Source organism: Podarcis pityusensis (genome assembly GCF_964106645.2).
Source record: "Podarcis pityusensis genome assembly, chromosome: 10".
NCBI classification, from domain to species: domain Eukaryota; kingdom Metazoa; phylum Chordata; class Lepidosauria; order Squamata; family Lacertidae; genus Podarcis; species Podarcis pityusensis.
In genome coordinates this window covers 61,994,418-62,010,002 of record NC_138035.1, presented here as the reverse complement: position 1 = coordinate 62,010,002, position 15,585 = coordinate 61,994,418, and the positions used below count along the sequence as shown (strand labels likewise).

At 44.8% G+C, this 15,585-nt stretch overlaps 1 protein-coding gene across 1 annotated transcript; it reads right to left on the bottom strand.

Moving 5' to 3' along the window:
• Nucleotides 1-2,405: 2,405 nt before the first annotated feature.
• Nucleotides 2,406-12,051, bottom strand: LOC308486922 (phospholipase A2 inhibitor and Ly6/PLAUR domain-containing protein-like). The gene is made up of 5 exons (XM_081024142.1): nucleotides 11,946-12,051; nucleotides 8,143-8,265; nucleotides 6,985-7,140; nucleotides 4,645-4,785; nucleotides 2,406-3,139 (listed from the first exon to the last, which is right to left on the bottom strand). The coding sequence occupies exons 1-5, from the start codon at nucleotides 11,992-11,994 to the stop codon at nucleotides 2,922-2,924; spliced, it is 687 nt and encodes a 228-aa protein (XP_080880268.1). The 5' UTR covers nucleotides 11,995-12,051; the 3' UTR covers nucleotides 2,406-2,921.
• Between the last annotated feature and the right edge of the window lie 3,534 nt (nucleotides 12,052-15,585).

Sequence of the window (15,585 nt, the reverse complement as noted above, 5' to 3'; positions counted from 1 at the left end):
AAGGGCTTGAAGGGCGGAGCGAAAATCTGCCGCTCCTGATTAGCCAGGGGAGATGGAGAAGAATTCTTCGTCGGCCCAATGAGGATCCGCAATGCAAAGGACAGGGGCAGACTTAGGAGCGTGAATCTGCATCGCTGCCTCTCATTGGGCTATCGGGACTACTAGCTAATCCATTCATGCTCTGAGTGGCGCGCGAAAGGCGAGGCGGGCAAAGCATTTGCGGCCGCGCAGTCACGGATAAAACAAGGTTGTCGATGGGATAGTATCTATTCTTTAGTTACAACGTGTCGGCTGTTTAAAATGACTTTTAGGTGTAAAAAAGCATTGTGAGTTTTCACTGAACTGGCGTTTTCCTCTGGTTTTGTAAAAAATAATAATTAATAATATTAATATTAACAATAGTATAATTAATAATATTAGTATTATTAATAGTATTAATATTAATTAATAATATTGATATTATTAATACCCGCCCATCTGGCTGGGTTTCCCCAGCCACTCTGGGCGGCTCCCAACAGAATATAAAAAGCATGATAAAACATCAAACATTAAAAACTTCCCTAAGCAGGGCTGCCTTCAGATGTCTTCTAAAATGTAACACTAATGTGTCAAGAAATGAAACTTATCTGTAGAAAACGCAACTTGAAAAAAGAGAAAATGCATGTATTTTTGTAAACAAAAAAATCTAAGTGTACAGATGTCTTCTAAAAGTCAGATAGTTATTTATTTCCTTGACATCTGATGGGAGGGTGTTTTGTATGGCAACTCCAAACCTTCTAACGTTTCTCCAGTGAAAATAAGGAGGTCCTTTTATCAACCAACCAACCAATCAATCAATCAAATAGTACCCTGACCATCTGCCTGGATTGCTCCAGCCATTCTGGGTGGCTTCCAATGTATATAAAAACATAAAACATTTTTTAAAAAACCTTCCCTATACAGGGCTGCTTTCAGATGTCTTCTAAAGGTTATATAGTTACTTATCTCCTTGACTCAAGGGATCACATAACTCCAGACCCTCCAACATTTCTCCGATGAAAATAGGGACGTCCTAAGGAAAAGTGGGACATTCTGGGATCAAGTCAGAAACCAGGACGGCTTCCCTAAATCCAGAACCGTCCCTGGAAAATAGAGACACTTGAAGGGTCTGTAAGATCCAGAAATTTCAAGCCACTAATCAACAAAAGGTTTTCAGTGGTGCTAATAATACAGACGCATACACAAAACCAGCGTGCAGGCGCTTCATACATAAGTGTACAGACTAAGGGAGGCGCTTCTGGCTTCAGGTTTTTGCTGAAAAGGCCGAGAAACCACAGGTATAAATCAAATTCAGATGCCAATCACAGACACATCCCTCCCTGTTATCTGCTGTCTTGTGATGTGGTCCAGTTTCTAGGCTACAGGGCAGAAGTTGCTGTACTTTTGCAATACCACCCAAATCTGCCATGTAGCAAAAAGTATAATATAGAGATATAAAAACAGGGCTGGTTCTGACATGGTCCCAGGCTGCTATCCTGTTCAACCTTTTGGGAACTCAGTGCTGCTTCCTGTGGTCTCCCATCAGTGAGGTCCAAACACAGATATTTTTAACAATGCTATAGACTCAGACACCACATGAGCGGGCCATACCTATTTACTCAGGTGAGCCTAGTTTCATCCTAAACATTTTATACATGGTACTGGGATGAACCAGGGACTCGGGTGGCGCTGTGGGTTAAACCACAGAGCCTAGGACTTGCCGATCAGAAGGTTGGCGGTTCGAATCCCCGCGACGGGGTGAGCTCCCATTGCTCGGTCCCTGCTCCTGCCCACCTAGCAGTTCGAAAGCACGTCAAAAGTACAAGTAGATAAATAGGTACCGCTCCGGCGGGAAGGTAAACAGCGTTTCCGTGTGCTGCTCTGGTTTGCCAGAAGCGGCTTAGTCATGCTGGCCACATGACCGGCTCCCTCGGCCAGTAAAGCGAGATAAGCACCGCAACCCCAGAGTCGGTAACGACTGGACCTAATGGTCAGGGGTCCCTTTACCTTTTTACTGGGATGAACCAGGCTGAAGTTTGATTCTGAGAACCCACCACATGTGGAATGATCCAATTTGGGGCCATGAGCGAATAGAAATGGACGTGCATTTCATGCCATGTTCAGAACTTACGGGCTCCATAAAAATACTTTAAAGCAATTGGATCAATTAAGAGCCTTTTCCAGCTATTTTACAAGCCCCTTTGGTTAACACGAATGCTCTTTCCCTGTGTTTCAGCATGAAGTAACTAAAATGTGAAGTACAATTGATAATTGTTGCAACCCATCAAACAATCATATTGATTGGAAATCCAAAAAGGGGGCTGTAAAACACAGAGAGAAGGTTCATAACCTCCCCAAAGCTTAAACAAACAAGAAACGAATCGATATTCCTGGGTTTCATTTTTTTATTTTACTATTGATTTTGCTATTCAACAGATTGGTCAGGCAGAAGAATGGGTAAGGAGCCAAATTGTTAATCAATCAAATGTTTAATCGGTTTGCCATTGTTGTTAAATGTCAATTAGGTGTTGGCACATATTCCTTTAGAACATGCAGGTGAAAGCTGATGTAGAGGACGGACTTGCATTGGCTTTAGTGCTTGGTGTTGATGACATGAATGTTACCTGCTTAGTTCATCTGGCGAAAGTCCAAAGTCTGTGAAACAGGCCTTCATCATGGAGAGGAAAGCACTCTACTCAGTCTTTAGTACACCTGCGGCTGCGATTCTCACTTTCATTGATAGGTTGATCGATTAACTGGAATCAACGGTTGCCCCTTAGTCCTGAACATGCAAAAGAGCAAATGCTCAGGTAATCCAGTTATGCTAAGAGAGAGTTGTCAAGCTTTTAACACAAGCCTCAGCTTAGCACCTCCATCCATTTGTTAATGCAACAGATCATAAGTTAAGAACAGAGCTTCATGAGAAAAAAACCAACAACGGCGGAAAGGAGGAATCCAGTTGGTCCAAGAGGCATATTGGCTGTGCTGCTGGAGGCTGCTGTACATTCAAGGTTTGTGATGGCCGAACTTATCCCGGTAAATGTTGCTGCCCCTCCCAAAACAGGAGCGCACACGGCAGGGGTAGCACAACCCTTCATAGCAACTTTCCCGGTAGCTTCACCTGGTATTGGAAAGAGAGAATATACGTAATAAGGTGGTTGTCAGCCACAAGAGGGCGGCAGTTGATCATCTAAAGATCCACCCCCTCACTCTTATATTTCAAGAGCAGAGCGCAGATTTTCTGGGAATTTTTATTTTGTTCGGATAGACTGATATCCTGCCTCTTTCCTAAAAGTTGCAAGGCAGCTCACAATCAAATGCAATACTACAACAATGTAGAACAGAATATTTATTGTGTTGGTTTATACACGGGTGGCGCTGTGGTGTAAACCACTGAGCCTTGGGCTTGCCGGTTGGAAGGTCGGCCCTTCGAAACCCCACAACAGGGTGAGTTCCCATTGCTCTGTCCCAGCTTCTGCCAACCTAGCAGTTCAAAAGTGCAAGTAGATAAATAGGTACCGCTCCAGCGGGAAGGTAAACGGCGTTTCCGTGCGCTGCTCTGATTTCACCAGAAGCGGCTTAGTCATGCTGGCCACATGACCTGGAAAAACTGTCTGCAGACAAATGTCAGCTCCCTTGGCCCGTAAAGCGAGATGAGCGCCACAACCCCAGAGTTGTTTGTGACTGGACTTAACTGTCTGGGGTCCTTTACAGGTAGGTAGCCGTGTTGGTCTGCCATAGTTGAAACAAAATTAAAAAATTCCTTCCAGTAGCACCTTAGAGACCAACTAAGTTAGTTATTGGTATGAGCTTTTGTGTACAGTACCTTTACCTTTTTTATAGTAGGGTTGCCATATTTGAAGAAGTAAAAATCTGGACACAAGTTGCTTTAAAAACAACAACACAGCAAACAAAAACAGCAATGCTGTAGACATCAGAATCAACAGAACAGAACAGCCCATAATCAAAGGAACAACCTTGGTGCCTTGGCTAATTCAGCTGATATCTCATGCTTAATTGGAAGTTAATAAATTCAGTCCTTTCCCCAGGGCTAAGCAAGTGTGAGTCTGGGTAGAGCTTACATGTTTTGGAAGGAAGGTGGGATATAAATGTAATAATTTTAAAAAATAAAATAAAATTAGAATTTCATTTGCAGCGAAACCAAAAGAGAATTTATTCCAGTGGGCATAAATTGACATGGGAAGCTGACAGCCATCTGTTTCATTCAGCCGCACAGTAAAGAGAATTTACCACTGTTTTGCTCCCCCAGATTTCTGATCTGATGAGGTAGGACTAATACAAAAGTTTGAGGGGGCCCTGGCAAGTGCCTGCTGGCACTATTCTTTGTTGGTGGACCCATACTTGGTGAGGTGGTGATAGAAGGTGGCAGCAGCAATATTCCAAAAAGAACCAGGCAATTGGGTCCAACTGCCATTTTCATTTCCAACAGCGCTCCCACTATGGCATTGTTCCAAGGCATTGAGGGAAAGGTAAAGAGTCTGAACTTCTTGAAGTGCCATGCCAGATATTTTTTTAAGGCATCTGAACTGAGCTTATGATATGAAGATAATGAGCGAAGTCCAAAAGAAACCAAACCAGATGCATGCATGGGAATGAATAAATTACCTGTATGTATGAATCCAGCTAAGTCAATGCAATGAGATTCAGATCCAACACAATCCACTGTTTCATCACTGCATGAATCAGAAAAGGAAGCATAGCAGGCTGGGCAGCGAAGGCCGTTGAGTTTGGTCTCCAAACGCTTCACTGAACCAACAGAGAAAAAGTCAACTTCCTGAGAACATTACTGGGTGCTGCAAATATAACTGTGTTGCGCAGCAGCGTGAGAAAAAGAGTTGTAAAGTACGACTAGTAATAATTTAATAATTTATAATAATTTTATTATTCATACCCCGCCCATCTGGCTGGGTTTCCCCAGCCACTTTGGGCGGCTTCCAACCGAATATTAAAAACCATACAGCGTCAGACATTAAAAACTTCCCGAAACAGGGCTGCCTTCAGTTGTCTTTTAAAAGTAAAATAGTTGTTTATTGCCTTGACATCTGCCGGGAGGGCATTCCACAGGGCAGGCGCCACTAATAATAATTTCTAGCTTACATTAAGCTAGAAATTCCAAGGAGGAGGGAACTGGCCAAGGGGACCCCATTTTCTGCCACTTCCCCATTGTTATAAGAAAAAACTGCTCCTTTTCCCTTATGGGCTACCCAAGAGCCAGTACAGAGTCCTTATGTAGGTTCTCTATCAGTAGGAGAAAATAACAGAGGCCAACCAGACAATATCAAGAAGCAAGGTAGCTAGTAAGCCTGATCTTTATTAAACTGTTGCAACAGGGTGCTCAACCCCCCCCCCCCCGCCACGCAGGAGGGAAGAGGAACTCAGAACATTGGTTTGCAAGCTCTTATACAGACTTTCGAAATTGCCACCCTGTAGCTCAAGACCACCCCAAAAACATCATACATACATCACTGAAGGGGCGGCCTGCAGAAGAAAACCTGTCTGCCAGGATACCTGATAATGGTCACTGTTTGCTTTTACCTGGGCATTCTGGCCATTCTTTTGTGATGGTAAATACCCGGTTCGTGAATCCAGGTCACAGGCTTACCCTATTCATACACAGATACGCCCTTAAGACAGGATTTGTGAGCAAAGAGACAATGGGGAGGTTTTCCCATTTCCTTCCTCCTTGCAGAGGTCAATTTGGGAGAGTCAAAATGGATTCAGGATTGTTCTCCTGTACTATTTCAGACATGTGGTTTATATACTTGTGTATGTGTTTGCCTTGTACATTTATGAACATTTACTATATATATATATATATATATATATATATATATATATACGACCTCAGAATTCCTATAACACCATGTTGGGCGTAAAATGCAAACTGGATACCAAGGCACATGCAGTACAAAGCAATCTCTTGGGATAGCAATGGTTTAGTCTAGCCAATGGAGCAGTGAGTGAACAGTGAGCTCCAGAAAGCCCTTGAGATGTTGTTTGAGGGTTATATATCCGATAAATACTAATAAAGGGAGAGGGGAAATGCCTCAGGCCACATTGTCCTGGCAACCGGACTTTAAACAAATCGGGTCCTCCCTTAAAGAGGGCACGTGTTGCAGTGAGACCTGGCAACCAAACCCTGTGTTGTGGGTGGGTATGATTGGATAGCCACAACACCCAATTGGTAGGTCCCTTGATGCTGGGTTTAATCAGGCCAATGGGACGCAAGCTAAACGGATCAAGGGACCTGTATATACCTATGCACGTGACCCAGAGCTTCCTCTTTTGGTGCATGCATCGGAACACCTGCCCACCTCTACCTATATTTAGGGCTGCGTGCTTGACCTTGCTATGCCGTCGTGTGTCGTCTGTTGTTGGGACAGGGGCACGGCAGGAATTTTCCCCACTTGGCTGATTGGCTGGTGCCATTTGGGTTTCGCCTGCCGCGTAGCAAATCATCACAACTTGTAAGGTTGCGCATAGGATCTGGTTCAGGTGATAGGGATGGAGGAACGCTCTCGCCATCCCTATGTGAAAGGTTTTCCGTTAAAGGAATCCAGGGACTCAGTGGTTTGGTCAACCGCTGAGAGGGGGTTATGCCCATGCCTGAGTCCAGGGGGACATCTGGGTGGTGGACATAGCCTGTTCCCAGCTTTCCGCTTATCCAGGTGTTCACCCTAGGCTGACCTGTGCTGGTGCCCTCGGTCAGCGCTACCTGCAACGGTGCAGGGAGCTAGTCGAACCCAAGCCTATGCAACCACCCACTTGCTGTAATCAATAAAGTTGTGGCCAAAATTCTGCCAAAAACCAAACCAAAATTTGAGTCTTGTCTGAATTTATTTAAGGGGGAGGTTTAAAGGTCTGAACACGCAAAAGCTCCAAAGGCATGTATACAGTTGGGTGTGCAAAAGGGAACAGAAAAGGAAAATACAAACTGATACCTACATTTGGCAGGAAAGGCGGTATTGCAAGCATCCGTCTTACAGCAGGAAACACTGGTCCTCGATCTTCTCTTTTTACCCAAGTTAATATCAGCAGAACCGACTTCGCAGTAATTGGATGGAACACAGTTCTTAATAATGCCATTAACCTTTACATTTTCTGCAAGATAGTATGGGGAGAAAGATGTGAGACTTCCTATCAGATGATGAGGATAATGCACATAGCGCAGAGGCTCAAAAGGCAATCATTTCTATAAAACCATATATTACTGAGAACTGGGAAAACTAAAGACCCCTGCTGTCAGCCCCCTCGCACAATGATACTATGTTTTTACAGTTCTTAAAAAATAATTTTATTCTTATGTATTTCTTTACCACAATTACCTCCCACCTTTTAAAAAAGGAGTTAGAAGCAGCACACATAATTAATCCCCTTTCTATTTCAACTTCACAAGGTAGATTAAGCTGAGAGTTAGCCCAACTCTCTAACCTCTGCGTCATATCGACTCCACCATCCCCTTCCCTGCCAATATTGCACTCTGAAACGCTTAACAAAATTAACCGTGGTGCAATAAAATAGAATGCAGCACAACAAAATACAAAAGTCTAAAACCACAGTCATTCTGCTGCAGTACCAAGCTGAGCTGAGCATGCCTTGGTTTAGTGTGTCGCCAGAGCCTGGGCTCATGGTTTAGTTGTCTCCAGGCTAACCATGGTTTATTGTAACCATGAGCTGTAACCATGGTTTGTCCTTTGTAAAAGTCCATGAGCTGATGGTCACCTAACAGTTCACGCCTCATCCCCAGTTACACCGGTTAGGATGGGATCTATCCCCCTGCCCCAGTGTAAATGGCTTACACTGGTGTAAACCTGGTGAATATTTTCCAGCCATATTTTCCTAGTTAGTATTGCTCTACCCAGTGTGAGTGCTTTTAAGAAGGAAAGTATTACACCCCTAGTTGATTGGTTCTGCTAAGGCAGAGAATTACCATGGAGAGAGGGGGCCACCACAGATGAGGCCCTTAATAAGACAGTCATCTGCAGGCCTTCCAGTGGCAGAGGCACCAATAGTAAACCCTCACCAATACGCAGCAACAAATCATGGATGCATCCCACCGCTGACACACACAAAAAAATCATCAAAAAAAATAATCATGAATACCTTCAAAAAGTTCACTTTCAAACAAAGTGATGCCACAGAAATTGTGGTCTTGGGGGCAAGTCACCACTTCACCAGTGCAGTTTTGGCCTAGGCCTGTGCAAGCTTCACATTGTAAAGCAGTCGCTGGAAAAGGAAAAGGAAAAAGAAAGGAAATATATTATGTCAGTTGGTTTTACTAGTTTCCTATGATTTCTTTGTACCTCTCTCTGTTTTTCCAGGGAAGGAAATGTCCGGACCTAAATAGCTTTAAGGGATGAAGTTTCCTCTCAGACCAGATGCACTTGTCTGACAGGATCAAAACCAGTCCCCATACTTAAGTTATGGGTGTGTGTACACAGTTTCACATGCTTTTGAGAAGGGGGGGTGGAATGTAGACTGGGTATACATGTAATTAATTCCTAGGATTTGCATAAAGCTATACAAGCCAAGATACAGAGGACATCTTCTGACCTCACATATATTAGGAAAACACCTTGAGGTGCTTCTTTCGATTTTCATCAGTTTCAGAGACAGGGGATGAGTTCCACCACCATCCGTCACTTAAGTTGACTTGACCACATCGCCAATAGCCAAAATCTGCTCACCTGGTTCACATACCTGTTCAGCATCAGCTAAGAAACATTTTTGCTGGCTTTGGGTGAGTCATTGTTTCTAAGTTTAGGCTAATTCGCCGGGTTGCTGACAGAACTTAAGCTTCAAAACAAAGCAAATTACCTTAAGTATTGCAGGGGAAAAGTAGCATCCTGAGACCTGCGATGTTTTGGAAATAAGGTATGTATGCACGAATTTGCATAATTTATTCTGCTCAGGGCCAGCCCAGAACATGTTTGTGGCCTGAGGCAATGGTGTCGCCACCATTCTATGCGTGGAGGACAATTGGAATGGTAGTTAATTCAATGCTAACCATGGGCCAGTGTTTCCTAATGTGCCTGAAGGCAACAGGTTTTTCCTAGGGGGTGAAAGTCGGGCTGTATGGCATACACAGCTCTGCAAAGCAGTTTAAGAAGCAACAACAACAGTAAAAATATTTTTATTTTTTTAAAGTGATAAACCATTGACTTCAAAACAGATGCAGAGATAACCATGTGGCTGTTCACTCCATGTTTCTTGCTGAAACACACACATATACACATGATGCAATATATAATAACTGGAATGTATTGTCTTTTCGAAAATTAGGAACATAACAACATATGAAGACTGGATTGTACCAGAAGTCTACCTAGTCCCATATACTGCTTCTCAAAGTGCCTGACCAGCACCCTGGCTAATTCCACAAACAGAGTGTGAAGGCTATAACCCCACTCCGTAGTACAGTGGTACCTCGGATTACAGACACTTCAGGTTACAGATGCTTCAGGTCACAGACTCCGCTAACCCAGAAATAGTACTGGTTTAAGAACTTTGCTTCAGGATGAGAACAGAAATCGCGTGGCGGCAGGCCCCATTAGCTAAAGTGGTAAGGTAAAGGTAAAGGGACCCCTGACCATTAGGTCCAGTCATGGCCGACTCTGGGGTTGCGGAACTCATCTCGCTTTATTGGCCGGTGTACAGCTTCTGGGTCATGTGGCCAGCATGACTAAGCCACTTCTGGCGAACCAGAGCAGCGCACGGAAATGCCATTTACCTTCCTGCAGGAGCGGTACCTATTTATCTACTTGCACTTTGACGTGCTTTCGAACTGCTAGGTTGGCAGGAGCAGGGACCGAGCAACAGGAGCTCAGCCTGTCGCGGGGATTTGAACTGCTGACCTTCTGATCGGCAAGTCCTAGGCTCTGTGGTTTAACCCACAGTGTCACCTGCGTCCCCAGCTAAAGTGGTACCTCAGGTTAAGAACTGTTTCAGGTTAAGAACGGACCTCCAGAACGAATTAAGTACTTAACCCGAGGTACCACTGTATTCAGCGGCATCCTATTGCAGAATCTGGAAGTTACATTTAGCCAGTAAAATAACAGTGCAATCCTAAGGAGGCGTGGCAGAGGAACTGCACCAGCCAGGGCAGAAGGTAGAGGGATGAACTTTCCATTTTCTCTACCATTTAAACCAGGGGTCAGCAAACGTTTTCAGCAGGGGGCCGGACTATAAGCCGCTCCCCCACCGACTCTCCCCTCCCTTCTCCACAGCACCGGACGAGCCCCGGTGGCTGCTTACCTGTGTCTTGTGAGTGGCAGGGGCTGGTGGCGACGGGACGATGAGGAGCACACGAAAGGGCTCTGGAGAGGGGCTGCTTAAAATGGCGGCCGCTCAAGTGCTGCTGCTACTGGCACCAACAAAGCCCAGCCCCCTTCCTCCTCTAGGCAGGGCAGGGAGAAGCCAGGAAGAGGGTGGGAGGAGGTGCCGCCGCCACCGCTGTGTGAGGGAGAGGGAAAGAATGCGCACACTGGCGATCCACACGGCGATTCCCGGACCGTCCGCAGGCCAGATCCAGAAGGCAATTGGGCCTGATCCGACCCGAGGGCCTTAGTTTGCCGACCCATGATTTAAACTAATGAGAGGCAAAATACACTGGCTCCAAAGCCTCAGGTCCTTTTTTGACATTTCCAGGGGCATATCAGGGAACTGAGAGGTCTCTCCTGACTGCCCTCCATAAAACTCATTTTCAGGACCATCACCACCAGTGATACAGTAATGACCCACCATTCTCCGCTGCTAAACTGGGGAGGTCTCCCTCTCTGCCCATTTGACCCCCACCCCTCCGCCACCCGCCAGTGGAGAGGCAGGTGCCCAACATCCAACAGCTCATTGGTTGCTCTGTTAGGAAGCTTAGAATTACTTTCTAACTGAGTTTGTATACTTTAGGTAAAATTAAGGTATAGAAAAGCTCACAACATGGTGAGTTGCACTGGATATTGGGGGAAGGAATGGGCAGAAGGAAGAGATGGGTCCACTTTCCTTCTATTCACCATTTTTGAAATAAAACATTGTTTCTTATGAGTGATCTTGTCCTGGAGCTGTTCATAATTTCCAGAGTTGTTTTTTTTTTAACATTAATGAAATAAAACTTAATGGAAGCTGGGGCATAAAATCTTCCAGACATTCAGGGGAGGAGGGGAATGTTCTTTGCGACACAATATGTTTCCAATAGGTAGAAATTACACTCACACAAGTATAATATAATATAATATAATATAATATAATATAATATAATATAATAATATTAGCATTAAATTAGCAGGGGAGGCAGTCAGGTTATCATATCTTCCCAGCTACGATTTTTATGTTGGAAAGCCCTCAAAATAAGTTCAGTTCTCGGAAAACATTGTGGCAGGGATTTAGGGAGAACAATTGGTTTAGTTCAGCAGTGAAACTGCTGCTGTCTATATCTCACATATTTCTGTCAATGGCTGCATTGTTGGCATAAAAGCCATACAGGACTCGGGAGCTAGCTACATTCCAGAAAAGAGATACATCCAGATTCAGAAACGAGAAACATACAATTATCTCCTGTAGAGCTATAATATTCTAAAGCAAACAGCATTAAGTACGTACAGGGGATATTTAAAGAAAAGGGTGTCAGAGAATCCTTGCTTCTAAAGCAGACACATGCAAACATACATATACATAAGCACAATCGGACGTCTTCGTCTGCCCCAGCTGCAACAAAACATGTCTATCCCATATTGCGATACAGCCACATCGAGCGCTGTAGCTCTCAACTGGCTTGATTTTACCACAAAAGGTCCACACTTCCATTGTCTTCCAGACAGATGGATGCTGCCAATAATATTATGCCCACACCCAGATATAGATATAGATGCTCTAGCTAGAGATGTAACTCTACCTGCATTGGATGGGATACTCACCTCTGGCTATGAGTGCTGACAGGAAGCAAAGGCCAAGGAAGATCTGCATTGCTGCTGGGTGAGAAGTGGGTTGAGTCTCTGATGAAGCCAACTCTTCAGATGGGAGTTATAGTCATGTCAACAATTACTGCCTAGGAGGGAGGAGCATTTAAAAGCATACCTCCTCAAGGCCACATTGGAGAGGAAGTTCAGCAAGGAAGGCTCATCAGCTACATTTTTTCTCTCTCTTTCTGTCACCCTCATCCTTCCTCCACGGAGCCCAAGTGGGGTGTGCATTTGCGCCATGTTATCCTGACAACAAGGGACGTGGGTGGCGCTGTGGGTTAAACCACAGAGCCTAGGACTTGCTGATCAGAAGGTTGGCGGTTCGAATCTCCGCAACGGGGTGAGCTCCCGTTGCTCGGTCCCTGCTCCTGCCAACCTAGCAGTTCGAAAGCACGTCAAAGTGCAAGTAGATAAATAGGTACCGCTCTGGCGGGAAGGTAAACGGTGTTTCCGTGCGCTGCTCTGGTTCGCCAGAAGCAGCTTAGTCATGCTGGCCACATGACCCAGAAGCTGTACACCGGCTCCCTCGGCCAATAAAGCGAGATGAGCGCCGCAACCACAGAGTCGGCCACGACATTTTTGTTTAGGCATGTCCAGTGCTTTTTTCGGGGTGAGGGGACAGGGGTACGCATACCCCTAAACATTTTGTGCATCTAAATTTGGCCTCATTGAGGGGCAGTATTTCAATATGAGTAGGAAAATGAGAGTACCCCTAAACTTTTTTTTAGGGGGAAAAAAAGCACTGGGCATGTGTCTCCAGACACATAGCTGTAGGTGTGTTTTAATTTATTTTACTGTTCATTTTAATTATCTTTAATTGCTTTTAATTGTTTTTATTGATCATTTTAATATTTCTTATAAACTACCGGTACTTTGTGATTTTACTGCAATCAAGCAGTATATCCATTTAGATGATAGCTAGATAGAATTCTTCCTGAGGATTCCAGCTTCCCCCCTACAGCCCTGATGTGTTTGCCATCTGAACAGTGCAAAAAGTGATGGAACAGTGTAACGCTATCACTGAGTTATTCCCATTAAGGCAATAACTGCCCAGAGTCTTCAGCTTGAAAAATGAATGCCGATAGCCAGAGATCTTCAGGTGATGTCTCTTAATGGGATCCAAGAGTCAGGCAGGCTTGGCTATACTTTTCTTTTGTTAGGGAGATTAGATGCTCTCTCAGTAGCTAGGAAATAGCTGGAGGGTTTCGCATTCTTTTGTTTCAAACTGGGGCATACTTTTTCTCCCCAACCCCACCAACCCAGCTAAGGAGTAATGCTGTATATACAGGGGGGAAAGGCACTGCGGGTTTTTTTAGACATGGGAAAGGACTGACCTGAGTTCTGGATCTCTATAATGGAAGAGTTGATCTGGGAGCAGTGGAATTTGCTGGTTGTATGTGTTAAGTTGTGCTTCTGCCTAGGCCCAACTCCTCTGGAAGCTGTCCTCAGTTTGTACATTTGTGGATAAATTCAAATATTATAGAACTGTTTCCCCCGCTCCCAAAGGAAACAAAATCCAGGTAGGTGTTGTTCCCCTAGAGCCTGGAAGCACATAGAACAAGACTACAGACCATTCACTATCCAATGTTAAGATCAGAATCCTGTTTGCTGTCTTAAAGGCGAGCACATTTAAATTCTCATGGCCGCCAGTCCATTTTGGAAGATGCAATTGCACGTTTAATGGACTGCGGTCCATGAAAGCTTGTGTCATAATGAAGTGGTTATCCCTGACGGTTTCACAAGGCCCATTTGTGGTTTTACTGCAACCCCTCCAGACATTGAATTATACTGCTAAGAGGATGGCAACTGGATCCTAGTTAATAATAATAATAATATGCCACCCATCTGACTGGGTTGCCCCAGCCACTTGAGGTGGCTTCCAGCAACTTACATGACACACAGTTGTGTGTTCCTTTCATAGAATTATAGAGCTGGAAGGGATCATTCCAGCAGGAGATGATAGATAGATAGATAGATAGATAGATAGATAGATAGATAGATGATAGATCCAGTTTAGGCTGGAAGAGCAACAGCAGGAGAGACTGCTTATCTCTTTACCTTTTCCCAAAACAATCGTTCCCATGCTGATTTTCTCCCCAAGGCAGAAAGATATGGGGACCAGGAGCATCCATCTTAACAATGGTCAAATAGATGTCTCCAGTAACTCCATGTGCAAGATATGAGGGCAATAGCGGCCCCCACTCCTTCCTCTGAATTGTGAAACACATTGGCCAGGACAGCAAGCTACGAACCACAAGCCTCCAGGGCACGTGCGTAGCCAGGATTTATATTGGGTGTTTGTATGTCAGAATTTATATTATGTGGGGGGCACAACCGAGCTATCTGTGACCCAATTGGTCAGTCGGCTAGGTATTTTTATTTATTTACTTGATGGGGGGCAGCTGGCGCCCTTGCCCCCCCGGGTGGCGCTATGGTCTAAACCACTGAGCCTCTTGTGCTTGTCAATTGGAAGGTCGGTGGTTTGAATCCCCGTGATGGGGTAAGCTCCTGTTGCTCGGTCCCAACTCCTGCCGACCTAGCAGTTTGAAAGTACGCCAGTGCAAGTAGATAAATAGGTACCACTGTGGCGGGAAGCTAAACGGCATTTCCGTGTGCTCTGGTTTCTGTCACGGTGTTCTGTTGCGCCAGAAGTGGTTTAGTCATGCTGGCCACATGACCTGGAAAGCTGTCTGTGGACAAACGTTGGCTCCCTCAGTCAGTAAAGCGAGATGAGCGCTGCAACTCCAGAGTCGTTCGCGACTGGACTTAACCGTCCAGGGGTCCTTTACCTTTACCAGCTACACCCATGCTCCAGGGCTGAATTCACAAGATGGCCTTAGGGCTGAACGAGATGAGATGCCAGAGATCCAGGATCAGATCTTTCATTTTCTTTGGGGAGGGACCTTAGATCAGAGGTGGAGAACATACTTGGCTTGCCCAAAGTCCCAGGTGCAGTCCTGGGTTCATTTGAAAGGGTTAGGCAGGAATAATAATAATAATAATAATAATAATAATAATAATAATATACAGTGGTACCTTGGGTTAAGTACTTAATTCGTTCCGGAGGTCCGTTCTTAACCTGAAACTGTTCTTAACCTGAAGCACCACTTTATCTAATCGGGCCTCCTGCTGCTGCCACGCCACTGGAGAACGATTTCTGTTCTCATCCTGAAGCAAAGTTCTTAACCCGAGGTACTATTTCTGGGTTAGCAGAGTCTGTAACCTGAAGCATATGTAACCTGAAGCGTATGTAACCCGAGGTACCACTGTATAAATAAACCCCAGCCACTCTAGGTGCCTTCCAACAAAGGATTAAAAATGCATTAAAACACCAGTCATTAAAAACTTCCCTAAACTGTATAAGGCAGCCTTACTAGGGTCCTTGATTTTTGTCCCTAGCATCTGATATTGATTCCCTCCAGATGATGTTGATCTTCAACTCCCATCTGCCGCAGGTAATGGGAGCTGAATCAAGCAAGGTTTGGAGGCCTCTGTCTTCCACTACAGTCGTCGGGCCAACTAAGTTACACTGGCATTGCTTCAAACCTGTAGTTAAGACGTTCCAGTGTAGCTATTAAGTCCTAGGTGTAAAGAG